General features: G+C 61.2%; 1 protein-coding gene across 4 annotated transcripts in view; it reads right to left on the reverse strand.

Moving 5' to 3' along the window:
* Positions 1–3,777: 3,777 nt before the first annotated feature.
* TNS3 (tensin 3) overlaps positions 3,778–25,608 on the reverse strand; it is a 188,121-nt gene continuing 166,290 nt past the window's right edge. For all 4 annotated transcript variants that reach the window (XM_062178939.1, XM_062178940.1, XM_062178938.1 and 1 more), the window contains 11 exons: positions 24,839–25,010; positions 23,215–23,798; positions 22,423–22,509; positions 19,723–19,854; positions 18,440–18,535; positions 17,691–17,768; positions 16,947–17,024; positions 9,684–9,852; positions 7,640–7,708; positions 7,521–7,550; positions 3,778–6,285 (listed from right to left, as the gene is read on the reverse strand). In XM_062178939.1, the coding sequence (XP_062034923.1) occupies positions 6,141–6,285; positions 7,521–7,550; positions 7,640–7,708; positions 9,684–9,852; positions 16,947–17,024; positions 17,691–17,768; positions 18,440–18,535; positions 19,723–19,854; positions 22,423–22,509; positions 23,215–23,798; positions 24,839–25,010 (1,640 nt within the window). In that variant the 3' untranslated portion in view covers positions 3,778–6,140. The remainder of the gene's footprint in view (positions 6,286–7,520; positions 7,551–7,639; positions 7,709–9,683; positions 9,853–16,946; positions 17,025–17,690; positions 17,769–18,439; positions 18,536–19,722; positions 19,855–22,422; positions 22,510–23,214; positions 23,799–24,838; positions 25,011–25,608) is intronic.

Consider the following 25,608-nt stretch of genomic DNA (forward strand, 5'->3'; position numbering starts at 1 on the left):
CTCCGGGTCTCCCACACGGGTGCAGGGGCCCAAGGACCTGGGCCGTCTTCTACTGCTTTCCCAGGCCATAAGCAGAGAGCTGGATCAGAAGAGGAGCAGCCAGGATTCAAACTGGTGCCCATATGGGATGCCGGTGCTGCAGGCGGCGGGCAGCTTTACCCGCTACGCCACAGCGACGCCCCCGCCTGTCTCGATCGGTTTCGTTTACATTGAAGGCAGTCACCGGTGCGCGACGGTTCGACTGCCGTTTCCCCTCGCCTCGTTTCCGCTTCCTCCTTTGTCTCCTTGTCTCCTGTGGGTCACTGCAGTATCTTATGAGCCTCGACTCCCTGGTGGTGAGAATGCTTTGCACAGGCTTTGCACAGCGGTCATCTGGTGAGTACAAGAAAAGGCAATTTCCGTCCACTTGTACCGGTCCTTGCTCCCTGGGTGGAAGACTGGAACCCTCACTGCCGTCCAGTTTGGTTTGCCTTGCGCACCTGTAGACGTCCTTGTCTTGGGGACAGATGGAGGTGTAGCGTCTGTTTCCAGCCTCACGGCGATGCGGCACGGAGACTCTGCCGCTCCCAGCTTCCTCGCTGGGCCACTGCCCTTCCGTCTGAACAACTTCCTGCGCCAGTCTTTAAACGCAGGCTTGCAGGCCACCAGTTCTCTCCGTTCCCCACCCGAGGTTGTCCCAATTCCCCATTCCTGAGCGGCGCCCTCACTGCAAATGGGAGTCACGGCCGACGTCCTCTTCTTTCAGCCCCTGGAAAGCACTGGGTCACTTCCCCGTGGCCTGGAGAAACGCGGTGGCACTTCCCCGTGGCCTGGAGAAATGCGGTGGCACTTCCCCGTGGCCTGGAGAAACACCGTGGCACTTCCCCATGGCCTGGTGAAATGTTGTGTGGCACTTCCCCGTGGCCTGGAGAAACGCTGAGTCACTTCCCCGTGGCCTGGAGAAACGCTGTGGCACTTCCCCGTGGCCTGGAGAAACGCTGAGTCACTTCCCCGTGGCCTGGAGAAACGCGGTGGCACTTCCCCGTGGCCTGGAGAAACACCGTGGCACTTCCCCGTGGCCTGGAGAAATGCGGTGGCACTTCCCCGTGGCCTGGAGAAACGCTGTGGCACTTCCCCGTGGCCTGGAGAAATGTTGTGTGGCACTTCCCTGTGGCCTGGGGAAACGCTGTGGCACTTCCCCGTGGCCTGGAGAAATGTTGTGTGGCACTTCCCCGTGGCCTGCAGAAACGCTGTGGCACTTCCCCGTGGCCTGGAGAAATGTTGTGTGGCACTTCCCCGTGGCCTGGAGAAATGTTGTGTGGCACTTCCCCGTGGCCTGGGGAAACGCTGAGTCACTTCCCCGTGGCTTGGAGAAACGCTGTGGCACTTCCCCGTGGCCTGGAGAAATGCTGTGTGGCACTTCCCTGTGGCCTGGAGAAATGTTGTGTGGCACTTCCCCGTGGCCTGGAGAAATGTTGTGGCACTTCCCCGTGGCCTGCAGAAACGCTGAGTTCCCCGTGGCCGCCAGCTGTAACAGGGAACGTGCTGCCCTGGTGAGCGCTTCCACACCGCTTTCGCCAGCCTTCGGGACCCCGTCTTCAGTCTGCGGGAGTTACGTCACCGTCTTTCTTAGCGTGGGTTTCGCTGTTGCTGTTTGAGCTCTGGGTGTGCGGTTCGTCGGGGAACTTGCAGCCCTCATGTCTTCACGTGCTCGTTGGTGTCTGTCCCCTCCTGACACTGCGTGACACACACGCCGCCCCTCCGTTGGCGGCCACGGCCCAGGTTAGGTCCGTTTGCTCTGACTCTGGCGACGCCTCTCCACTCCGCTGCCGAACCCTCCGGTGCCCATTCCTCTTCCTTCTTAGTTTTCGTTTCTGTTACGTCTGATTTTCAGTGGCTGCTGCTTGGTGGTTTGTATTTTTGCTGTGGTTTTTCTTTCTAATTTTTCTCAGAATTTCTTCTTGGCCGTGGAGCATTTCTGTGACAGCTGATCAAACTCCTGCCTGGGCGACTCCCCGTATCCTGCTCGCCCGGACAGCCTTCCTCATCTGCTACAAATGTCTTGGTTCTGGGGCCAGCACTGTGGCACAGCGAGTTAATGCCCTGGTCTGAAGCGCCGGCATCCCATATGGGCGCTGGTTCTAGTCCCAGCTGCTCCACTTCCGATCCATCTCTCTGCTCTGGCCTGGGAAAGCAGTAGAAGATAGCCCAAGTGCTTGGGGCCCCTGCATCCACATGGGAGACCTGGAAGAAGCTCCTGGCTTCGGATCACCCCAGCTCTGGCCGTTGTGGCCATCTGGAGAGTGAACCAACAGTTGGGAGACCTCTCTGTCTCTACCTAACTCTTTCAAATAAATAAAAATAAAAAACCAAGTATCTCGGTTGTCAGTGTGACAACTTTCTGTTGTGTCCCAGATGCTTGAGCGACTGAGGTCCTGATGCTCTGTTATGCTGGCGGACTCGGGTCCTGCTGAGATCTGTACCGGCGCAGGCAGTCACGAGCAGGTCCTGGCCTGCTGCCTGGGCTACGGTCGCACTGGCGGCTCGTTCAGTGCTGGCTCGATGGGAGCTGTCTGGTGCCTCTGGGCGCCCCGCACCCCACCCTGTCCCCTGCAGGTGCTGACCTACAGACGGGGCTCAGGCCCACAGCTGGGGAGCAGCTTCCTAGCACTGCACTCGCCGGCCCGGGGGAAGCACGGGGTTGGCGACCATCAGCTGTCCCCAGCCAGGCCTGTCTTCTCGGGAACTTAAGGGCCATTTGTGGTTCAGTTTTTCTTCTTCACCCATCCCACAGCTCAGCATGTGACCGACTGCGTGCTGGAAATTCCCTCCCAGCACCGCCCCAGGCCCCAGGTCCACCTGGAAAACTCGGATTCTTCCTCGGAGATTGGCTCACAGGCGCCTGCTCTGGGCAGCTCACCCCAGCCCCCTGGGGGCCACACAAACCTCTGGACGACACAGCAACATCACGGCAGAGGCACAGGCAGGGCAGGCCGAGGGGCCCATGTCACACACAGGGGACACGCGTGGGCAGGCATCCAGAGCTGACCACGTGCGGCAGCTGGCTGGACGCTCTCCAGCTACAGTGGACGCTGGCCCAGCGCACTGCTTCTCACTGGGAGCTGCGTTAGCAGGTGCCCCCAGGTTCTGCCACCTGACAAGAAGGGAGACGGTTAGTCCCCAGAAGCAGAAAGCCAGCACCAGGGGCGCTCCCCAGGAGAGGCAGAGGCCTTGGCCGGGGGATGGGAGAGGCGGGAGGGGGCACCCACCCTGTGTGGGGTGAGGGTGCGTGACTCCGCCAGACTTCCAGTGCTCAGATGCTAGGCCTGGTGCATGTGTGCGTGTGTGCACGTGCGTGTGGGGGGAGGGTATTTATAGCAACCCTTAAAACCCCATGTCAACACCATGCATGGCAATTAGCTTTTTAGAATCTTTGAATTTAATGTTTTCAAAGATCTCAGGGAAGTAATCCTCGAATACATTCCTGAGGGCCAAACGTATGTGAGTTTAGAACTGCACCCCCTGGTCCACACGCAGGAACTGCATCCCCCGATCCACACACATGAACTGCACCCCCTGGTCCCCACGCAGGAACTGCACCCCCTGGTCCACACACAGAACACACACGGATGCATGCCCAGACACACATACGTGTGCATTCCCTCACACACACTGGCACGCAGAGACCCGCATCCACACATGAGTGCACAGGTGTACACGCACACACACCGCACACACAGACACACAACGCACATACACAACACGCACGCTGGGAAGCAAGCCCTTCTCAGCGAGGCATACCAAGTCCATCGTTTATTCCACTCTGCCTGGAGATGGTGTTTAAGGCGCAGAGGTGACTATACAACGGCGTTATAGCACATTCATTTACATACTGGATATATTCTTTACAGGATCAGAAAGGTAAAAATACGCGCGAGCGGGTAAGGCGGACGAGACGTACGAGGTCTCTGACACTGAGGATACGTGCAGGGTGACTTCACCGCGGGACAGCGCAGCACTGGAGGCGCACACACTGTAGTGAGTGGGCTCACGGGCCCCTGGCCGCCGCGGATCGGGCACGAGCCCTGCGAATCCACCGCAGGTCCTCCCCAGGACCCCACGCTCGGCCCATCGGGAGCCGCAGAGGCCAACGCTGGGGGACGTCCCTCTCCTGTGTCCCCGAGAACACGGTGCAGTCGATGAGCGGCCTCGCCTTGTTCTGGGCGGTACACACGAGACACACGCGTACCAGCCCCCAGAAACCCTGGAAGCTCCCGCGTGCTCCGCAGGGGGGAGCCGTCAGATGTGAACACTGACAGCTCTCGTCAGCGTAGAAGCCTGCGCTCCCAAGGGCGTGGCGGAGGCGCCACCAGCAGGGACGCCCGCGGGCTCCTCACCACACCTGTCCTGCTCGGATCTGGGACTTGCCCTCTCCGCTCTCGGCAGGCGGAAGGGGCCTGGCCTGCAGCCTCTGCAACAAATGTGGACACTGACCAGCTCAGGCGGGGCACCGGGGGCTGCCCGGGCCTCGGCTCCCCTTGGCTGGATGCCTGCAGAGGGCGAAACGGAAACGCCGGCCGCGGCTGCGAAGGCACCAGGGCCTGCGGAGGCTCTGCACTCGGACGGCCTCGCCAGCCGTGTCGGGGAAGGAGGTCCGCAAAGACCAAGGCAAACATTTGGCACAGAAATGAGGCACTTGCGTTTGGTGCATCGAAGCAGAACGGCCCACCTGCCCTCTCGCACACTGTGCACACACATGTGCACACACACACGGACAACACCCACCGTGACTGGGTTGGATCCAGTTCTGCTCCTCCCTGCCTCTTCCCCTGCCCCTCACGCCAAAGCAGGAAATCCACAAAGCCCATTTCCAAACCGCCCGGTCCCGGGCACGGTGGGGCCTGCGTGTTCCCAGCGCGGTGAGCCTGTCGGCACGGGGCGGGGGAGGCTTAGGTGTGGCTTCCACGGCCCAGCTCCACCTCTCGCTCTTCCCCAGCCTTGGACCACAGAGGGAGGCGAGAAAAGCCCGGCACTGGGTCACACGTCTGGGCAGGAAGTGACGCACTGGCTCGGTCGCTTCTGCTGACGGCCTGTACGCTCTCAGTTCCTGCCCTTCCTCCCCCTCCTCCTCCTCCTCCTCCCTCAATCTCGGCAGAAGCACATAGGACCCGCCAGGAAGCCACGGGCGCAACGAGAAACAGCCTCGCGAGATCCGACAGGGGCCAAGGGTGCATCAGGTGATGCTGAGTGAGGCCCAGGGGCGGCCCCCACGGCCCACCCCCACCATGAAGTCAGCCGGTAGAGGCGGGGTGGGGGCTGGAGGCAGAGCCAGGTTCTGGTGGCATTGCTGGTGAGGCGGATTTTACAGCCTGGCCGAGTCCACCGTACACCCACGTGCGGAGCAGGTGCACACGGCGCGTCCTCTAGTCACAGTGGGCGGGCTGCAGCATTTGACACTGGTACAGCATAGCCATGGCAACCGTCAGCATAAATAATTTGGCATAAGCAGAATATAAATTATACCGAAGTGGCGATCTCATTTCCTTCTTCTTGTCCTCCCTCGTGCGGGTCCCCCTGGACTCTCTGGCCCGGCTCCCACACAGGATGGCGGGGGCAGACTCTGACACCACACTGTCCTCCAGACGCCAGGGGCCCCACAGCCCAGGACGCCGTCCCCTCGTGCGGGTCCCCGCCATGCCCCGGAAGGGGCGACCTGCACAAACCTTCATCAAACCTGCGTGCCCCGGTCAGTCGCATAAGCATTTCTGGCACAGATCATGGCGAGGGAGTTGGAGGCGCGGGTGCTGCAGGACGAGGGCGTGCCTGCCCAAAGCCGGGCCTTGCGGTCACTCGGCACCTACCGCGTGGGCGGCTGCCATGCTCTTCGCCCCACAGGCCTGGGTGCCTGGAACTCGGGGCTGCCACGCCTCTGTGCTGTCTGCTCCCAAGTCCTTCTTCCACGTGGACGCTGAGTGGCTCCGGCCACCCAGAAGCACTTGCTTGCCAGGAAGTATTGGCCGAGAGGAGACTCGGGGAAGGCTGCTCTAGGGGACGTCTGTGCTCGGGTCCACGGAGCTGGAATGTCAGGATGATCAGTCCGGGACAAAGTGGGGCCACGCCTCGCGTCCCACTGCTGCCCCCAGGTCTGGGCTATGAGGGACTCAGGGCTTCTTTGGAGAGCCGATCATGACCTTGGACACAAAGTTGACAATGGCGCTGGCCGGCTGCTCGGGGTCGTGCTCTGCAAACAGGTGGCACACGTTGTCCGTGGCGCTGCCCTGCTTCCGGGCCACGAATCCAAAGACTCTGCAAAAAGAAGCTCCAGGTCAGGGCGTCCACCGCGCAAGGGGCCCCAGGTGTCCACCGCGCACAGGGGCCCAGGTGTCCACTACGCACAGGCCCCAGGCATCCACCGTGCACGGGGCCCCAGGCGTCCACTGCGCACGGGGGCCCAGGTGTCCACTACGCACAGGCCCCAGGCATCCACCGTGCACGGGGCCCCAGGCGTTCACTGCGCACAGGCCCCAGGAGTCCACTGCGCACGGGGCCCCAGGTGTCCCCCACGCACAGGCCCCAGGCGTCCACTGTGCATGGGGGCCCAGGTGTCCACTACGCATGGGGCCCCAAGCATCCACTGCGCATAGGCCCCAGGTGTCCCCCGCGCACAGGCCCCAAGTGTCCACTGTGCATGGGGCCCCAGGCGTCCACCGCGCACAGGGGCCCAGGCTTCTGCTTCCCGCGACCACAGGCAGCACGGGGAGAATGGCAAGTCTACACCTGCCAAGCACCGGGCAGGTACGTGTCCAGGCACCGGACCTGCAGCTAAGCCTCAGTGCTGCCCTGCAGGTGAGGAAGTGGGGACGCTGACGGGATGTGGCTGCCCTCAGTTACACGCGAGCAGGGCCAGGACCCTCAGATCCCGAGGAGCAGGTGAAGCCCCCCTGGGGGGGCCCGGGGGCCTCTGGGAGATGCTGACTCCACACGCACAGCCCCCAGAGGGAAACACAAAGGGTGCGTGTGACTACACGTGGCGTGCATGTGTGGTTACACACAGGGTATGCATGTGGTTACCCCACACGTGTGTGGTTACACGCAGGATGTGTGTGTGGTTACACGTGGGGTGCGTGTGTGGTTACACATGGGGTGTGTGTGTGGCTACACGCGGGCACGGCTCAGGACCCTGGTGAAAGCCCTGAGCTGCCATCATTACAGGCTGTCCAAGCCCTCCACTGCACACAGCCATGCCCACAGCCCAGGCCAGCCTTGTCCATCTTCCTGGGAAACACAACAGGCGTGGTCCCTCAGCCCAGCGGCCCTGCAGGGATGGGGCCCATGGCATGGAGAAGCCCAAGCCCCTGCCGGGCAGAGGGGGCCGTGTCCGGGAGTGTGGAGGCCCAGCACCGAGCAGAAACCCCAGCCTAGGAAAGCCCTGGAGTGGAAGGCGAGGGCGGCGTCCCCTCCTCCTGCCCACGGGGCCTGGGCGCACGCAGCGGCGTGGAGCAGCTTCCTCGGGAGGGGCCTCGGGCAGGCCGGGCACTCACTTGGAGGAGGTGGGGCTGTCCTTGATCCACCTGGCAAGTTAAAGACAGAGTCACGTCAGCTTACAGAACGACACCCGGGCAGGAGCGCGGCCACAGACCCCAGGACGCCCCTGCCTTACTTCCGGTCCTGCGGGTCCAGGGCGCAGAAGATGACGCTGTTCACGGGGTAGTGGCGCCGGAAGAAGAGCCTGTGGGACAGGAAGGGCGCCTGAGGCCGCGGCCGGGACCCCAGCAGGGCTGGGCCGGGGGTCCCGGAGGGGCAGAGCCGACGTGGACCCTCCCGGCCCAGAGACCGTGGGGACCTGGCTGATCGCCCCTGTGTTGGTTTCCCCCATGGTAAAAGGGGCTCATGAGACCGGCCGGCTCCTCTCCTGGGACAGGGCCCAGATGTGAGGACCTCAGCAAGGCGGTGGGACACGGCACTAAAAGGCCGGCTTGTCCGGGTGCCAAATACCGCAAGCTCCATGCACAGAGTTTTCATAATCTGTATTTTTGCCCTGGCTCCTGGGAGAGCCCTTGGAGGTATGGATCTGAGCAGTGGAGGCTCAGGTCGGGGGCTGAGGGCAGCCCTACTCAGGGCACCTGTGCAGCCCCCAGCTCCGAGGCAGGGATCCTGGTGAGGGTCTGGGACAAAGGCGCCCTGCCCAGGGTCACCCTGCCGCCAGCGGTGGGACCCAACGTGGAACTTGGATCTGAGCAGCAGAGCCCACGTCCTTTTGAGGCTCCTTTGATTGGCGGCTGAAGGGTCAGGGGCAAAACCTGTCCAATCTCCCGTCATCCCAGGACAAGATTCTGCATGGACCCCCCCGGCTCGCGGCACGGCCAGCTGCTGGCTGTGTCTACCCGATGGCGCTGCAGAGGGCAAGTGGGGGGAGCAGCCCGTGATGTCACATCCACACCACACAGGCCTCAGCCAGCGGCTGTCCCAGGCCCCTGGCGCACACCGCAGTCCTCTGAGAGCCACTTGGACAAAGGAAATAACGCGTACCGAGGTCACGTCCTCCCCCCAGATGACCCCCAGATGCAAAGCAATGGCACCGACACAAAGACCTGCACATGCTGGTCAGTCTCAGAGTGTTTCTGAAGAAATGAGTCAGATTTGTACACCTGCAGTGTGTGTGTGTACATTGTGTGTGTGTGTCTCTCTGTGTGTACTCTGCGTATGTGTACATGTGTTATACCTGCAGTGTACATTGTGTGTGTACGTGTTTGTGTGTATGTATGTCTGTGTCTCCATGTGTGTACACTGTATGTGTATTGTGTTACACCTGCAGTGTGTGTACATTGTATGTGTTTGTGTGTGTGTTACACCTGCTGTATGTCCATGTTACACCTGCAGTGTGTGTGTATACACTGTCTGTATGTGTTTGTGTCTCTGTGTACACTGTGTGTGTATGTGTTACACCTGCTATGTATGTACATTGTGTGTATGTGTACGTGTATTTGTGTGTATGTGTGTGTCTCTGGGTATGTACATTGTGTACGTGTGTTACACCTGCAGTGTACATTGTGTGTACGTGTGTATGTGTACGTTTCTCTGTGTGTGCATTGTGTGTGTACATGTTATATCTGCTGTGTGTGCACATTGTGTGTGTACGTGTGTTTGTGTGTGTACACTGTATGTGTACATGTGATACACCTGCAGTATGTGTATACATTGTGTGTATGTGTTTGTGTGTATGTATACGTGTGTGTATGTGTCTCTCTGTGCACATTGTATGTGTGTTATACCTGCTATGTGTGTACATTGTGTGTACATGTGTTACACCTGCTGTGTGTGTACATTGTATGTGTCCATGTATTTGTGTGTATGTGTTTGTATGTGTGTCTCTGTGTGTGTACATTGTGTGTGTACGTGTGTTACACCTGCTGTGTATACATGTTACACCTGCAGTGTGTATGTGTTTGTGTGTATGTGTACATGTGTGCATGTCTGTGTGTGTGTGTGTATGTGTGAAAGAGAGCAAGCATCAAAGGTTTGTTTGAGGGGAGGAGATATTTCACTGGTTCCTAAGATAAAGCCGTCAGGACAAACTAGCTAGCGTGCACCTGTCATTCCTGGGCCTATTTAAGGGCTGAGATGGGGCTGGGTCCCTGATGGCACCAGGGACAGTAGGGATTCCGCGGTGACACGCCCTGGGAAGAAGCCCCGCCCTCACTCACTTCCGCTGGTTGTCCGTCAGGGTGATGCCCTGGGCTGACACCTTGAAGTGCACGACCGTGGACACGGGCGGCGGCTCCTGCAGCAGGGTGAGATTCAGGGCCTTCTGCACGGCCTGGTGGCCCGTGAGGGACTCCATCTCCACGGAGTTCAGGTACCACACGTTGCAGGCTGCAAGACAGCAAGGGGGCCACTGTGAGCCCCACGTGGGGGCCACGCAGGCCAGGTGCACGCACAAGCCACGCCCACAGCACATGTAGGGCTGATGAACGACTCGCCTGGGCACCTGTGCAGGTCCATTTAAAGGCGAATGTCCCCCGGTCCCCGACCCTGAAGGTTTGGGGAGGAAAGGACCCAGGACACACTTGCCCCAGCACCAAGGCAGTGAGTAGAGAGGAGATGGGAACAGGAGCCGGTGCCCAGCCTGGCTCGGCCCTGGCCTTCCGAGGTGGGAGGACCTCTCCGCCCGCTTCAGTGTTAAACCGGGTGTCCCGGGTGGGGCTTGTGGCACCTTCTCTGGCGGGTCCGTTAGCACAAAAGCCCAACGACAGTCACAGGCAGAGGCCCTGAGGCCTTCAGGAATCGTGGGGGCGAGGGGCAGGTGCGCTGCCCGGCCTGCAGTTCGCAGGAGGGAATCTTCCAGAAAGCCTTGAGAGGCCGAGGGGCTGGGGCGGGCTCAGGGTTGCCGCGAAGCCCCGGGGCTGCTCCGTGGCCATCTCTTGGGTTTACGTAGATAACGCTCTCCCTCTCAGCCAGCGTCCCTGCCACACAGGAGGGAGCCCGCAGGGGACGCTGGGCGTGCACGATGTGGCTTGCAGACACGGGTGATGGGTGCCCCACGGCCGAGGGGCTGCCTCCCGGGGAGCGGTGCTGCCACATTCACAAAGCCCACTGTGAGCTGGCTGCCAGCGGGCGGCGTGCACCAGTGGGCGAGTGTGGCTCCCGTGGGCCAGGGCTGGCCACCAGGAGGGCCGTCGCTCTGACAGCGAGGCCGGGCCCCTGCCTGCCTCTCCTGCTTTCCCTCTCACAGGCCCGCCCGTCTTCCTCTCTCTGCCATGAGCTCAGGCCACACAAAGCCCCTGGGGAGAAGCGGAGCAGATGCCGGTACCACGTCCTGGGCTCCCAGCCTCCAGAACTGAGCCCAAAGCACCTTTGAAAGTGACACAGTCTTAGGCATTCTGCTACGGCAACAGCACGCAGGCTTAGAACGGCTCTCCCTGCTAGGCACCCCGCCATCTCCCAGCCAGGGTGAGCAGCAGGCACCTCCATTCCACCTGCAGTGGCCTGCGACTTCCACTACACAGGGACACGAAGCATCGCCACGCTCCACGCCATCTCTGTAGGTGCTGAGAGAGCGGTCAGGGCTCAGAGCCGCAGCAGGGGCAGCACGCGAGCAGGCTCCGCACCTGTCGGCAGGTGCACTGGAGCACAGCCCCACCTGGAGCCGTATGAGGGGGGATCCCAGAGGGACCTCGGGGGGCACACGGGCAGGAACAAGCCGCTCGGCTGCCCTTTCTCTCGGCAGGCCTGGGCCCATTTCACGGCTGTGTTCGGAAGTTTCCCATCGTGAGGATTCGGAAATTTCCGCCTCCGTGGGCACGGTGATGGCCAGGGAAGCAAACAGGCTGCAGGGTACATGCTGAGTGCACCAGGAAGGCCAGCTGCTCCCTTCGTTGGCGTGACGAGAGTGAGGGCAGGACGGGAGGGCAGGGATGGACAGCACAGGCTGGGCTCGCCCACGAGGCCGACAGCCTCCAAGGCCAAGGTTCGCGGCCACCCACGGGCTTGTCCCGAACAAGGGAGTGGAATGAGTCACCAATCCCCTGGTGACTGGCACCCAGGGACTGCACTTCTCAGCTCTTAACAGGGGGTCTCGTCTGCGACACTTTGCTTCAATCACATTTACTTCTGCTCTCATGAAACAGAAGCTGGTGTTTCACTGCTGTGATTATTACAACAGCGTTGCCCACTAAGCAAAATTCAAAAAGAAAAAGCTTCTAGGAGCTGGCGTTGTGGTGTAGCCGGGGGAAGCTACCGCTGGCAAAGCCAGCATCCCGTATGAGCACCGGTTCTGGTCCCAGCTGCTCTGCTTCTGACCCAGCTCCCTGTTAATGGCCTGGGAAAGCAGTGGAGGACGGCCCAAGTGCTCGGGCCCCTGCACCCGGTGTGGGAGACCAAGATGAGCTCCTGACTCCTGGCTTTGGCCTGGTCCAGCCCTGGCTGTTGCAGCCAACTGGGGAGTGAACGAGCAGATGGATAACCTATCTGTCTCTGCTTTTCCAATAAATACACAAATAAAATATTTTTTAAAAATACAAACAAAAGAAGCCTTTATCCCAAACATGATCATTTTCATTTCTTCTAACTTAACCTAATTCTGCTGACAATTCGGCAGTCACTTTCACGAGGATCAAAAGTGCCGGAAGTCACCCAGTGGTTCCGCTGCTGAAGATTCACAAAGGAAATGCTGCACAGCCAGGGCACAGGTGGCCGGAGGGAAAGACGCCGCAGGTGCACAGGTTCGCGACAGCGCGGAGAGCGGAAACAGGGAGACCTGGGTCAGGAAGGGTGACATGGGTTTCCTCCTGGGAATACCAAGCAAACAGCAAGGTGGGGGTCACCCGGCGTGGACAACGGTCAGCGGCTGACAGCGTCTCTGCCATGCCTGGCGTCCTGAACTAAAGCACCGAGCCTGCAAACCCGAGCTGGAGGCGCCTGGGGCTCGTGGAGCGGGCGTGGGGGTGGAGGGCCCCCTCGCGTGTTGCCGTGCCAACCGCACGACTATGGGAGAGAACTGGGACCCGGCCACCACGGAAAGTCCAATACGCGGACACAGCCCGGACGGTTCAGCCCGTGGTCTGCCGCGGGCTTCTGATATGGACTGGGTCGGGGATTCTCTCCCAACATGTGGGAGCCACGCGGTCATTCCCCAGGGCAGAGCCCACCTAGGGGGACACTGTGCCAGGCCCCAGGCTGACCCTCGCCCCCAGCAGGGATCAGCAGCCCGAAGGGTCAACTCCAATCATCTAATTGGGCCTGGCCTGAGGCTGCCTGATTGTGCCAGTGCTGCTAATGAGGGGCGAAGCCGTGGGGCCAGGGCACCCCGGGAGACAGTCAATGGGCAGGCGTCCACCAGGCTGGCAGCGCAGAGCCTGTGACTGGCTGGGCTGTGTGGGGAGGAGGATGGCAAGTCAAAGCCCAGCCCCGCCCTGCCCCAGCCTCCTGCTTCCTGCCAGGCCAGGCGACCTCTCCGGTCACGTGCACCCACGGCTATGCCGCCCTGTCCACCATGCCGCCCTGTCGCCGGAAGGCCCCGCCCAGAGCCCAGAGCCCAGCAGGGGCCCGTGTCTGCTCTCAGCCTCCACAGCGGTGAGCTCCATAAACCTCTGTTCCGGCCAAGCGCTCCGCCTGACGAGCCTGCTGCAGCATCAGCGGGAAACAGGCTGGCCCACGGTGGACCCGAGACCTGCACACGTCGCGAACACCCACGGGAGAAGCCTCCGTGCCAAGTCAGAAGCAGCACACGTCCTGCATTGCCCTTTTGAACGGGGGCACAGAGGACACGCCCCGAGAAACGACAGGCGACGCCATCTGTGCAGAAGCCACGGCCGCGTCCAGGGAGGCCCCGGCAGCCCGGGAGCGACGCCGTTCTCCTCGGGATCACGCCATATTCCTCCGCTTCGACAAGAAATGACGAAGACGGCGGCTCAACGCACAGACGGGAACTGTCTCTGAGGCCGAGCGGAGCCGCCACGGCCCCGGCCACGGCCCCGGCCCGGGTGAGGAGGGGTTACGCCGGCAGGGCACAGGCCACTCCCACCGTGCAATCCGCCGCACGCTCTGGCAGCCCCGAGCTGGTGTGGCTACAGGCTTCCAGCGACAATCTAGACCATGCAGGCGGCTGGGGCTCCGAGGGAGGAGGGCAGCAAAGAACCGTGCGGAAAACAAACCCATTCCTGTGCGTGCGACAGTGGCTGCTTGCACGCGTCCTACCCCTCACAGTCGCCAAGCCCCTGGGTCCCCGTGACGCCGGCCTCCTGCCTGGCTCACACCAGAGACACAGAACAGACACGCACTCGAGGTGGGACGGAAGTGTTGGAAAGGAAAGGAGCCCGAGACAGGCACAGCTTAAACCTTGTCCACAAACTCCCAGCACGAGACCTCAGGCTCCGAACCAAGTCTGACCTCGAAGATCCGACCTCAGAAAGAGCTAGATCAGGGCCAGCACTGTGGCACAGCGAGTCAGCCACAGCCTCAAGGCCAGCATCCCTACACGAGCGCTGATTCAAATCCCAGCCACTCCACTTCTGATCCAGCTCCCTGCTAACGCACCTGGGAAGGCAGCGGGAAGATGGTCCAAGCGTTTGGGCCCCTGCACCCATGTGGGAGACCCAGACGAAGCTCCAGGCTCCTGGCTTCGGCCTGACCCAGTCCCAGCCATTGCAGCCATTTGGGAAATGACCCAGCAGATAGAGGACTCTCTCTCTCTCTCTCTCTCTCTCTCCTATATGTCTCTCTCTCTCTGTATCTTTGCTTTTCAAATAATAAAAAAAAAAAAACTACATCAATATTCATATGCTACTTAAAAAAATTGGAAAATATTTTTAAAGATGTCAAGCCACAAGGCCAGCACTGTGGTATAGCAGGCAAAGCCGCGGTCTATAGCTTCAGCATCCCATATGGCAGCCGGTTCTAGTCCTGGCTGCTCCACTTCCAATCCAGCTCTCTGCTATGGCCTGGGAAAGCAGTAGAAGATGGCCCAAGTGCTTAGGCCCCTGTACTCATGTGGGAGACCCAGGTTAAGTTCCTGGCACCTGGCTTTGGCCTGGTCCAGCCCTGGCTGTTGCAGCCATTGGGGAGTGAACGAGCAGATAGATCTCTCCCTCTCTGTCTCTGTCTCTCTAACTCTCCTGCTCTGTAACTCTGACTTTCAAATAAATAAATAAATCTTAAAAAAAAAAAAAAAAAAAAAAGATGACAAGCCAGAACAGCTGCCTTGCTCTGTGTGCTTTCTACCTTACAGCAAAGACCTCCAGTGGGGCCAGCGCGGCTCAAAGGCTGCCCTGTGTCCTCCAGCTCAGGACGCGCCCCTCCCCCTGCCCCCTGCAGAGCCCTCCAGGCCCTGCGCTGCCTGGAGCTCGCAGGGTGGGGGGTCCCAGCAAAGCTGCTGGGTGCAGGGTGAGCACACGGAAGTTGGTGTGGACGTGCGCGGAGCGAGCCAGCGGCCGCAGCACCTCCCTGTGTCTGTCGGCTTCCTTCCACCTTGCACATAAACACATTTCCAACACAGCTGCAGGGCGGCACCAGCTGAAAAGCACAAGGTTGTTTTATATTAAAAAGTCAGCTTCTCTCCTATGTATCAGCGATGGACAAGAAGAAATTCATACTAAAAACACAATACCCCACAAACTACACACAAGATCTGTATGAGAAAAACAACACAACGCTGACAACACACATCAAAGAAACAAACCCGGCCCAGCTAGGAAGACAACACTGTCGCAATGCCAGCTCTTGTAGATTCCACGCCATCCCAGCGAAAATTCCAGCAAGTTAGGACGAGGATCTTGACAAAGCGGCCCTCCAGCTTGCATGGAGAGGGAGACGACGCGGGAGAGCAAACACGCTACTGAAGAACCAGTTAGACGACGGCCGGTGCTACTCAAGCCACAGGAATCAAACAGCGCGGTGCTGGGGGAGGAGACCCGGCCCCACAAAATCCAGGCGGCTCAGCTCTAACCAAAGAGAAACAGCACACAGCCACGGCAAGAGCCTGGATCCAGACCTTACCCCGCCCCCAAAATCAAGCCCAAAAGGACTACCCGGCTCAAGTGATAACGCACAGGGGAAACCCAGCCAGCTTCAGGAACGGGGATGGCTTCTAAGAGGTGACACCAACGAGGACAGAGCTGACGAGCTGGGTTTCGCTGGACCTGAAGATCCTGCTGTCAGATCAGAACAGGGAACAAATTCCCAGACAACACGCCCGAGAAAAGGCGCTCTTAAAACGCCACGGTAATAACACAGCAAACCCCATTAGGCTATGGGCAAAGCCCTCGTGGAACATCTCACGGAAGAAGATGGCCAAATTCAGAACCCCGCCAGCAGCAGGTGCCGGCGAGGACCTGCAGCCTCAGGGGCGCCCCTCCCGGCGGTAATGCTCGTGGCATTCAGGCAAAGGAGCTGGAAACACGTCCACGTAGACACACGGATGTTCATGTGTCTTCACGCACACACGGACGTTCACGGTGGCTTCAGGCAGACACACAGATGTTCACGGTGGCTATACCCAAACTGCCAACACATCCCAGCAACCAAGATGCCCGTCAGCAGGTGAGCGCACACAGAGACCACGGCTCTTCCAGCTGGTGAGACACTACTCTGGTCGAGTGTGGGTGACGCCGGCGACACGCACACACACAGTACTACGTGGAAGAAGCCACAACGCACAGGCCACATGTTGCGTGACTCCAGCCACACGAGAGTCTGGAAAAGGCAAAGCCCAGGACACAGGGAGCGAGCAGTGGCTGCCAGGGGCTGTGTAGACAGGGACGGGCGGGCCCCGCACAGAGGACGCTTTGAGGTAGTGACACGTTCCTGCAGGAGATGAGGCGGTGGACACAGGCCAGTACACGCGTGTGCAGTTGTTCACACTCACAGCACGTGCAACGGCAGGAGTGAACCCTAACATAAACCGTGGACCTCGCTGACAGCGATGGGTCAGCACAGACCCTCAGTGGCCACAGACGTGTCACTGTGGTAGGGGACGTGGACGGTGGGGGTGGCTGTGCGCTTGCATGGGCAGGGCTACGAGGACCATCCCTGCACCTGCTTCTCAGTTCTGCTGTGAGCCTGCAACTGCTCTAAAAATAAAACCTATTAGTAAGATTAAAAAAAATAAATAAAAACAAAGTGGCAGCCCGGCGTCCGGACAGCAGTCTTGGGTGGCGTCTGCCTCCCCGGCAGATGGCAGCGAGGCCGGCGGCTGACTCACTTCTCCGGAAGGCACTGGCATTTGCAGCTGGCAGGGCAGGTCACCCACATCCTGTCCTCCTACGGTTCCCCCAGACTAACGCCGGACTCGGCATTCATCCCGCCAGCTCGGCCTGGCTCCACTCAGCCCCGCGGCTGCAGCTGAGCCCCGCCCGGGCCTGGCGAGCTTCGGGAACAAGGAAAGGCTGGGCACCACGGGGGAGGAGGAAGCCTGGAGGCCGGGGAGGGGGCTGTGCGCGAGTGTGCGTCCAGCCTCACCCGCGTTCACCCACCTGCCCCCTGCTTCAGCAGCTCAGCCGCCGAGTTGGCCGCCGTCTGGGGAGAATGTTCCGTGATCTCCTCCATTGGATCTGCAGGGAGGGGACGAAACACAGAAGTGAGTCCTGCTGCCCACGCAGAATCCTCATGGCCAAGTCCCCAAAGGGGACACGCACGGCTCTGTGGGGACTTTCCCTTGGGGACAGTAACCTAACTGCGACCCTGCTGGGGACAGAAGCGGGGGTGACGACCCAGCCGGGTCTAGACTGAACTAACTCATGTGAACGAGTCAGCTTTAAGAGGTAAATCAGCTTCGTCCGAATTGGTCACCTATTTGTGACCCGGACACGGCTCAGCCAACGGCCTGGGCAGGCCGCGGGAGCCCCTCTGCGAGTTTCTTTCTCACTGTGTGTCTTTGAAGACGAAGCTAAAAGCAGAGGGAGCACTGGTCCCGCGTTCAGCACGGTTGACACAACGCTCATCCTGCAGAATCTCAGAAATCAAACGGTGGGGACGCCAAGGCCTCTTGTCCCAGGGTCTTGGGTTCCAAGCCTCGGGACCATTGCTCCACGGAGCGCTGTCATGGCAGCCCAGCACGGGAAAACGTCCCAGGGCATCTGGCTACTGCGTGACCTCCTCCCTGCTCCTCCACTTGCCTGTACCCCCAGGGCGTGGGGCAGAAGAAATACTCCCCGTCTGGCTCTCAGGGACCTCCCAGGACCCCCAAGGCAGACTACCCTGGGGACCCAGCCCCGTACCTCTCTCGGGAATGAGCAGTTTGCAGGGCAAGGCCAAGGGCGTGATGGAGTGCTGGCACACCAGGGCCGTCAGGCTCCCTGCGAGAGACGGAAGCAGACGTGAGTCAGCAGGCGCAGCAGGTGCACCCCGCCTGCAGCTACCGCCCAGGCAGAGCCCGTCCACTGCCAGCAGCCGGGGCACTGCACCCCGTGTGACTCTGTACCAAACTTTGAGAAGCAACACACTGAGCGAGACAGGAAGAAGTGAGTGAAGAGAACTGCACAGCTCCTTACCAAACCATACAGAATCAACCACGCATTGGCTGCATGGCAAACTCAGAGGGTTGGGATCAGGGGAACCCCAGCTGTGACCGCACGTACGGTCCCTGGACCGTACTCTTCCCAATGGGCGAGAGTGAGGGCGCCGGGCGAGCACAAGCCCGGGTCACAGTGGAGGCTCCCGGTGCACAGGGAGGAAGCCACCCTGCAGGGAGCTCTGTGGCTCACGTGCCACGGGCCAGGGCCCCCCTGTGGGGACTCCCACCGGCCACCAGGAGGGCACTCTGTATCCATCTGTGGCTTCTATTCCTAGCATGGGGCTTCGCGTTAGGTTTGACAAAGCCTCTAAGAATGTTTTCATAACCAGCTGAGCCTAAAGATACTAATTCTGCTCAGAGGAGTCTCGGGACGGAGCGAGCCAGCAGGGGAGCGAGGGCCCCCAGAGGCGGTCGGAGAGCAGAGGGACCCTGGCCGCCAGGTCAGCCACTCACCGAAGTAGGGCTCGTTGGAGCAGCCTTTCAACCGCACCCCCTTGGGGGTGCACTCGATCAGAAAGTGCCGGACGAGCTCGTTGGCCAAGTCTCCACCTGGGCTCAGGAATGAGAAACAAGACAAAGTGAAGACGGGAGCCTGGGAGGATGTGGGCGAGAGCAGCCCTAGAGCAAGCAGCTGTGGTTGGGGGGCTCTGACGGCCAGCTGTGGTTGGGGAGGCTCTGATGGCCAGCCACCGCCCTGCAGGCTGCCCGGGGCCGCCAGGAAGGGGCTTGGGGCTGTGGGCAGTGCGATGGCACGGCTGGGTGAGCACGGGGCACTGGGACAGCGCATCAGCTGCGTGTGCTCAGGCCAGGGGCGTGGCGCGGGTCCTTGCAGCGAGGACGCTGGCTGACGGGAGTGCTCGGTGAGAGAAGAGCTCACAGCTGAGGGCCCACAGGGAGGCGGGCGTTTGGTGCAATGTAGACACTGCTTGGGACGCCCGCACCGCGAATGGGAGCCTTAGCTCCTCAGCCTGCAGTCCAGCCTCCTGCTGATGGGCGCCCTGGGGGGCAGCAGGCGATGGCTCAGGTAGCTGGGTCCCTGCCACCCACCCTGCCATGCAGGCACCTGGCTTTGGCCTGGCCCAGTCCTGGCTGCTGCAGGCATTTGGGGAATGAACATGGCAAATGGGAGATCTCTGTCTTTCTACCTTTCAAATAAAGTAAAAATAAACAAACAGCAACTGCAGAAGACAGGAAACAGCCCTTGGGTCCCAGCTCCACCGGCCCCACAGGGGAGGTCGGGAAGACTCCGGCACAGTGAGGCCCAACGGTGAGTCCAGGCCAGGAGTGGGGGCGGCACCGTCTTCCAGGTGGGATGCAGTGGGGGTTCCGGTGCACAAACCCCTCCCCTTTGGAAGCACGTATCGCTCCGCAGCAGCCGCCCGCCACCGTCCTGCTTGAACCCAGGACCCTCGCGTCCAGGCCGTAGCTGGAGCTGTGACATCTGGTGACCCTGGGTGCCACTTCTAGCCAGCCCACTGGGTGCAGAAACTAGAAAGTGCCTGCAGCATGCTCCCGAGAGGGCCCGTCTGCCCGCAATGAGCCGGCACAGGTCACAGCGGTGAGCCCTGACACCGAGGCCAGCGCCTGGGCGGAAAATGAAATTCACAAATAGTGGATCTTTTCCTGGAGCAAGGACATTTGCAAAACAGCCCTGCAGAAAGACTAAGGAGAAAATCCCCGCCAGCCGGCGGGCGCCGCTCCTCGGCACGGAGAGCAGATGGGGGCCCAGCACCCACCTTTCTTGTTCATCTGCAAGACGGACGGAGGCGGCGTGGCCACCTTCATGGCCAGGCCGTAGGCACCGCGGAAGGAGTGGCTGTCACGCACGATGAACGATCCGGGCTCCTTGTCCTTCAGCATGGCGATGGCTGTGGGAGGGGACAGGTGTGAGCGTCCACACACGGCCGCGGGACAGGTGTGCAAGTTCTGCTCCCACCAGAAGCAACAGGTGGCCACTGCTCTCCTGGGGGTGCACCAGGTGCCTGCAGCCGGGCTGCCCCAAAGCTCAGCCACGCTGCTATGCGCTTGCCGCCTGCCCCTCTGCTGTCCACCTTGAGTGGTGGCGGCAGGAACTGTGGCCGGCGCCCAGATCCGGGCTTCCCAGCCTGCAGCACGGCCCGTCACAGCAAAGCCACGTTCTCTACACACTTCCAGGCTCAGGCACTCGGTCATAGCCACAGCCAAAGGACAAGGCTGACCTCTCTCTGCCCTCGTCTACAAAGGGAACCAGGACAGAGCCTGCTGGGGCGGCCAGGGTGGGCGTGGGCCCCACTACTTTAGAGGATGAGCCTGCCCACCCTGCACGCTGGTGCAATCTGGCCAGTTTGGGGGCTGACCGTGTGCTGCTTTTTCCAAGCCCACTGCTGGCAGTGGACGGCCTCTGTGTGGGCGGCAGCTGCAGGCAGGGGGCGCCTGCTGAACACCTACAGGAAGCGTTTTCTCCCCAGTGTGAGACCTCACTCCTTGCACCTCCAGACTCCGATGTTTGCAGTACGGGGAAGCCCAGTCCTCCCTCCACGGCCACCTGGGAGGGAGAGCCCAGAGCACGGAGCCCAGGGCTGCATGGGCATGAGGGGCTGGGCCTTTATGAACCAGCAAAGGGGAGCCAGAGCTTCATTTCAGAAACAGGGATGGGCTAAGGCGCCAGCCTGTGTGGGGTGTGGGGGAGGCCCAGGAGGAAGGCGTGCACGTGGTGCTGGCGGGTGTGCACTCTGCCCAGCCCTCAGCACCCGACTCCCCACCCAAGGACCAGGCAGGGAGTGGAGGCCCGGCTGCGTTCTCCTCCCACCTTGGCGCCTGCACCGACGCCCAGCCGTGCCACGGCCGGAGCATGCCCAGCACAACCTGGTTCTGCAGCTCGGAGAGCGTTTAGAACGTGGGGCAGGCTCCGCCTCCCCACTCCTGGCGCAGCGTGAGCTGTTCTGAGTGAGCCCACCCCAGTAGACCACTTTGCACGTGTGCAAGGTCCAGGCCTGGAGGGCGACTGCCCCGACCCAGATGGTGCCTCCTCGAGGCGTGGACAGCACTGACAGCTCTCCTGGCAGCCCGAGGAAGGAGCGGCCATCATCCCCGCTCCACTGAGGGGTCAGAAGGTACAGCCCCCTCTCCCACAGCACCAGGGCTCTGTGGGAAAAGGCAACCCAGCCCATACCAGCCGGGGCTGGAAGACAGCACCACGGAGTAGGAGGCTAGGCGCAGAACCTTCTAGAACAGGGATAGCAGGACATCTGGCCCATGAAACTTATAAGGCTGGCAACTTCAATTGGTCTGGTCCTGCCAAGGCAGCCCCAGGTGGGCCTCAAAATCCAATAAAGCTGTAGCCGGCTAACATTTCAGCCCACAAATGACGCTGTAAGTACCCAAATAGCCTTTGGCAGAAAAATGGCCCCCCAGCCCTGTTCCAGAACACGAGTGCCCCACCCAAGCACCTTGGCGCCTGCCCCACTGGCTGAGCTGCTGTGGGAGGCCACAGTGCTGGGGACGGGCTGGTGGCCACGGGACTCAGCGTCCGGCCGGCCCTCAGCCTGGAGAACTTTGCACAAAGGCCGATTCAGGGGAATGAATGTCTTCCAGGCCACGAGCGTTTTTCTCTCTCTCTCTCCCGTTCACAAGGACAATAGGTTCTTTGAGCTCACGGGGAGAAAGGCACGTTCTGCCAGTCTCTATGAGCTGCGTGACTGAAGGGCAGGATTCTAGCGGCCAAGGGCAGCCCTCACCACTCCAGCTTGGCGCTTCTGAGACACCACCCGGAGACAGCGCGACGCAGAGCAGCCACGCGGCTTCCCCCCCCCCCACCGTCGGCGCCCCGCTCGGCTCAGCCCGGCACCCCCCTGCAGCCTCAGGAACCCCTTCACTGCCTGGGATCCTGACCCTGCCCTCCCCACACCACCGCCCCGGGCTCCGGGCGCTGTCCGAATCTTCCAGCAGGGCAGGGGTGTCAGCTCTCCGCCTCCCTCTCAGAGTGACCCGTGGACTTGGTACTCAAAGTCCCGCAGCCTGCAGATGCTGGGTGTGGCCTGCAGGGGACATACGCAGGGAAGCCCACCGTGGGGTCCCTGCCCACACAGAGCAAGGCAGCTCCTCCCTAGCCCCCACCCTCTGTGGCTAAGGACCCCGATGGAGTGTGTCTCCTCTCAACAGCCAGTGCTTGTGGCTGGCAGCCGCTGGCTGGTGGAAGCATCCAGAAATTACCGCCCCCACTGCAGTGTCATGGGGGCGCCCACGGCTTGCCAACTCCCTCATGAGCACAAGCTTTGCCCGTTAGGAACTGATCGGCATTTCCCCTGCAGGCGTGTGGTGTGGCCTGGCCTTGTTCTGACCCAGGCCGCCCCACAGCCAAGGTTCTGGAACATTCCCGCGGCAGGACCCCACCTCGGGCGAGGAGCCTGGGTGCTGAGCGGGGCAGGTGTCCAGGAAGCCCGCCTCCTCCCACGTACCTTGCTCTCTGGAGATGTCCGCCTTGTACCAGAACTTGGAAGTGTCCTGGACAAATTTCACGATCACAAGCTTATCCCCTGGGCTGTCTGTGAAGCAAAATTGAGAAACCGTGAGAAGTGATTTTTCTAATTGCAAACTCACACTCCACTTCCGGTTCAGCTCCCTGCTAATGCACCTTGGAAAGCAGCGGAAGACGCCCGAGTGCCTGGGCCCCTGCACCCACGTGGGAGATCAGGATGGAGTTCCGGGACCTGGCTTCAGCCTGGCCCAGCCCTGGCTGTTGTAGCCATTTGGGGAGTGAACCAATGAATGGGAGATTTTGTCTCTCTCTCTCTCTCTCCTCCTCGCTGTAACTCTGCCTTTCAAATAAACAACCTTAAAATAAAATAAAATAAAATAAAACAAAACAAAACAGGTACACACAGCAGGGCTGGTCTTTTAACCAGGGGATCTTATTTCTTAGACACTTGGAATAATTCATCAATAAATTTTGGATGCCTTCGTTGGACTTGAAAAAGAAAGTTGTTTTCAAAACAAAACGCTAAGAGAATAAGCAGCCAGAATCCCCACAAGTGGCTGCACTGTGCCTTGGACGGGGCTCCGACGCAGGTCAGTGCAGGTGCCCAGAACACACGAGACACAGCAGTCATGGCTGACCCTGGCCAGTGGGACGGGAAAGACTCCGTGGCTCTGGATGCTTCCGACAGGGCCCGGCCCCCACAGTCCAGCTCGCACCTGTAGCCCCGCCCCCCCTCCTTCCCGAGGGAGCTGACCCAGGGCCATGCACCCACCTGGCAAGGGCGGGGCCGCGTCTGATGGCTTGAAGTCCGGCAGGATGCTGGGGAAGGGGATGCTGACGGTGCTGCCGCTGTGGGGGCTAGAGAAGCCACTGGATGAGGGGGACACGGAGCCCAGCGAGCGGTCCCCCTCTGAGGCCCGCTTCTTCTCCGGGAGGGGCGGCTGCCCCGGCAGGCTCAGCCCCTGGCCCTGCAGACCCGGGCTGTGGTGGCCGTGGCCAGGTGCCACAGTGAGGAAGTTGTGCGACAGGAAGCCGTGGTCAGCAGTGCCTGCTGCAGTCAGCGGGGTGCCAGGGACCGGCGACGCCGTGTGGCAATTGCCCAGCACGGCCCCCGGGTCCTCCCGGGGTGGAAGGCTGCCACCCACAGGGCTGGTGCCGAAGCCTAGGAAGGCCTGGCCGCTCGGGGGGCGCTCCACCAGGGGCAGCTCGTGGCTGTGGAAAGAGGCCTGGAGCTCCGAAGGCAGGAAGCAGGGCAGCCCCGGGGGGTCCGGGCTCGGGCCAGAGAACTCGCGGGCGCCGAGGGGTCCTCCTGCGGGCCGACTGCTCTCCAGCCACGGGTGCTCTGCGGAGGACGGGCTGTTCAAAGACAAAGCAAGTGGGAGCGCGCATGAGGCACCAGACGAGGCTCCAGGACCCGTCACCACCCCCGCCCGGCCCATGCCAGGAGGACTGGGACGCAGGAGCCGGGACCCTGTGCAGCCCACGACGCCGCCTAGGCCCCTCATTTGCATGGTCAGCCTTAGTGTGAAAAGCTCAGCCAACGGGTGTGTGGCGTAGCGGGGAAAGCAGCCGCCTGCAGCGCCGGCGTCCCACACGGGCAGGGCGCTGGTCTGTGTCCCGGCTGCTCCACTTCCAACTCAGATCCCTGTGTATGGCCTGGGAAAGCAGAAGAAGATGGCCCGAGTGCCTGGGCCCTGCACCCGTGTGGGAGACTCAGATGAAGCTCCTGGCTCCTGGCTCCTGGCTTTGGCCTGGCCTAGCCCTGGCCATTGTGGCCTTGTGTGGAGTGAACCAGTAGATGGAAGACTCTCTCTCTCTGTTCTGTCTTCTCTATCACTCTGACTTTCAAATAAATAAATAAATCTTTAAAAAGAAAAAAAGAAAATCCTAACAGGAACTAAGCAGGAAGGAAGTGGCGGCCCCGCCCGCCATGGGGACGGAGTCCCCTGCTGTCCCGCGTGTCCTTGCCAGGCACTCGGCTGCTGGGTCCTCGCTCGGTCGCTGTCTCCACGCCTGATCGTCACCCCAGTCTGGCGTGTTCCACTGACACTGGTGTGTCCACTGACACATGGACACAGCTGGACACGAGGTCCGTCTCTCGCCGCTGGGATGCAGCCGAGGAGCAGTGCCCAGCCGGAGCCCGGCCCCTGCTCTGGGCCGTGAGCCTCCAGACTGCGGGCAGAGCAAAGCCCTGTTCTCCCTAACAGCTTATTTCCCTACAGTCCTGAAAGCTGGCGTGGCCGGTGACCTCGCAGTGAGGAACGGGGCGCCTCCCCAGCCCCGCCCTGGCTCCCTCTGGTCTCGCGATCCCCCGAGCTGAGACGCTGAGATACCACCCCGTGCCGCTGCACTTCCCCGCACCAGCGCACCCTGGCCCGCCCGGCCCGTGCTCTCACCTCTCTCTCCTGGGGCCCGGGCCATTGCTCGAGATCTTGCAGGAAGACGCGAAAGCCTGCTGGAAGCTGGGCGTGGCGGGGGCGTCGGCCCCCAGCATGGCGGGGGCGGGTCCCAGGGGGCTCTCTGACATCCCCACGACGTGACCAAGGCTCTCGGGGCAGCCTCGGGGCTCTGCAGGACAAGACAGGAAGCGAAGATCAGTCAGTCAGGGGTCTGAGGAGCCACCGACAGGCAGTGGTGCCAGCTTCTACAGCTCCCAGCTTCCCAGCAAAACCAAGCAGTCATCTCGCACCCGTGACAGGCAGGAGGGGTGGCAGCCGCAGATGCTCCAGTCTCCCACTGCGAAGACCCCAGCTCAGGGCTCGTGCACGGGGCCCCCACTTCTCCTAGGCTGTGGCCACATGGGCGACACAAGCTGGGCTGACCAGGCTGGCACCGACTGACGACCTAGGGACACTAGGTCACGTCTAGGCTCAGGGCCCCGGCGCCGAGTCAGGAAGGCCGCAGCTTTCTCTGCAAACCACAGGAGCCGCCCCCCACACCCTGCGCCCGGCTGCCTCTGTGTCCTTAACTTTATTTATTTATTTATTTTTTGACAGGCAGAGTGGACAGTGAGAGAGACAGAGAGAAAGGTCTTCCTTTTGCCGTTGGTTCACCCTCCAATGGCCACCACGGCCGGCGCGCAGTGGCCGGCGCACCACGCTGATCCGAAGCCAGGAGCCAGGTGCTTCTCCTGGTCTCCCATGGGGTGCAGGGCCCAAGCACTTGG

The sequence above is a fragment of the Lepus europaeus genome, chromosome 20 (genome assembly GCF_033115175.1).
Source record: "Lepus europaeus isolate LE1 chromosome 20, mLepTim1.pri, whole genome shotgun sequence".
Taxonomy (NCBI): Eukaryota; Metazoa; Chordata; class Mammalia; order Lagomorpha; family Leporidae; genus Lepus; species Lepus europaeus.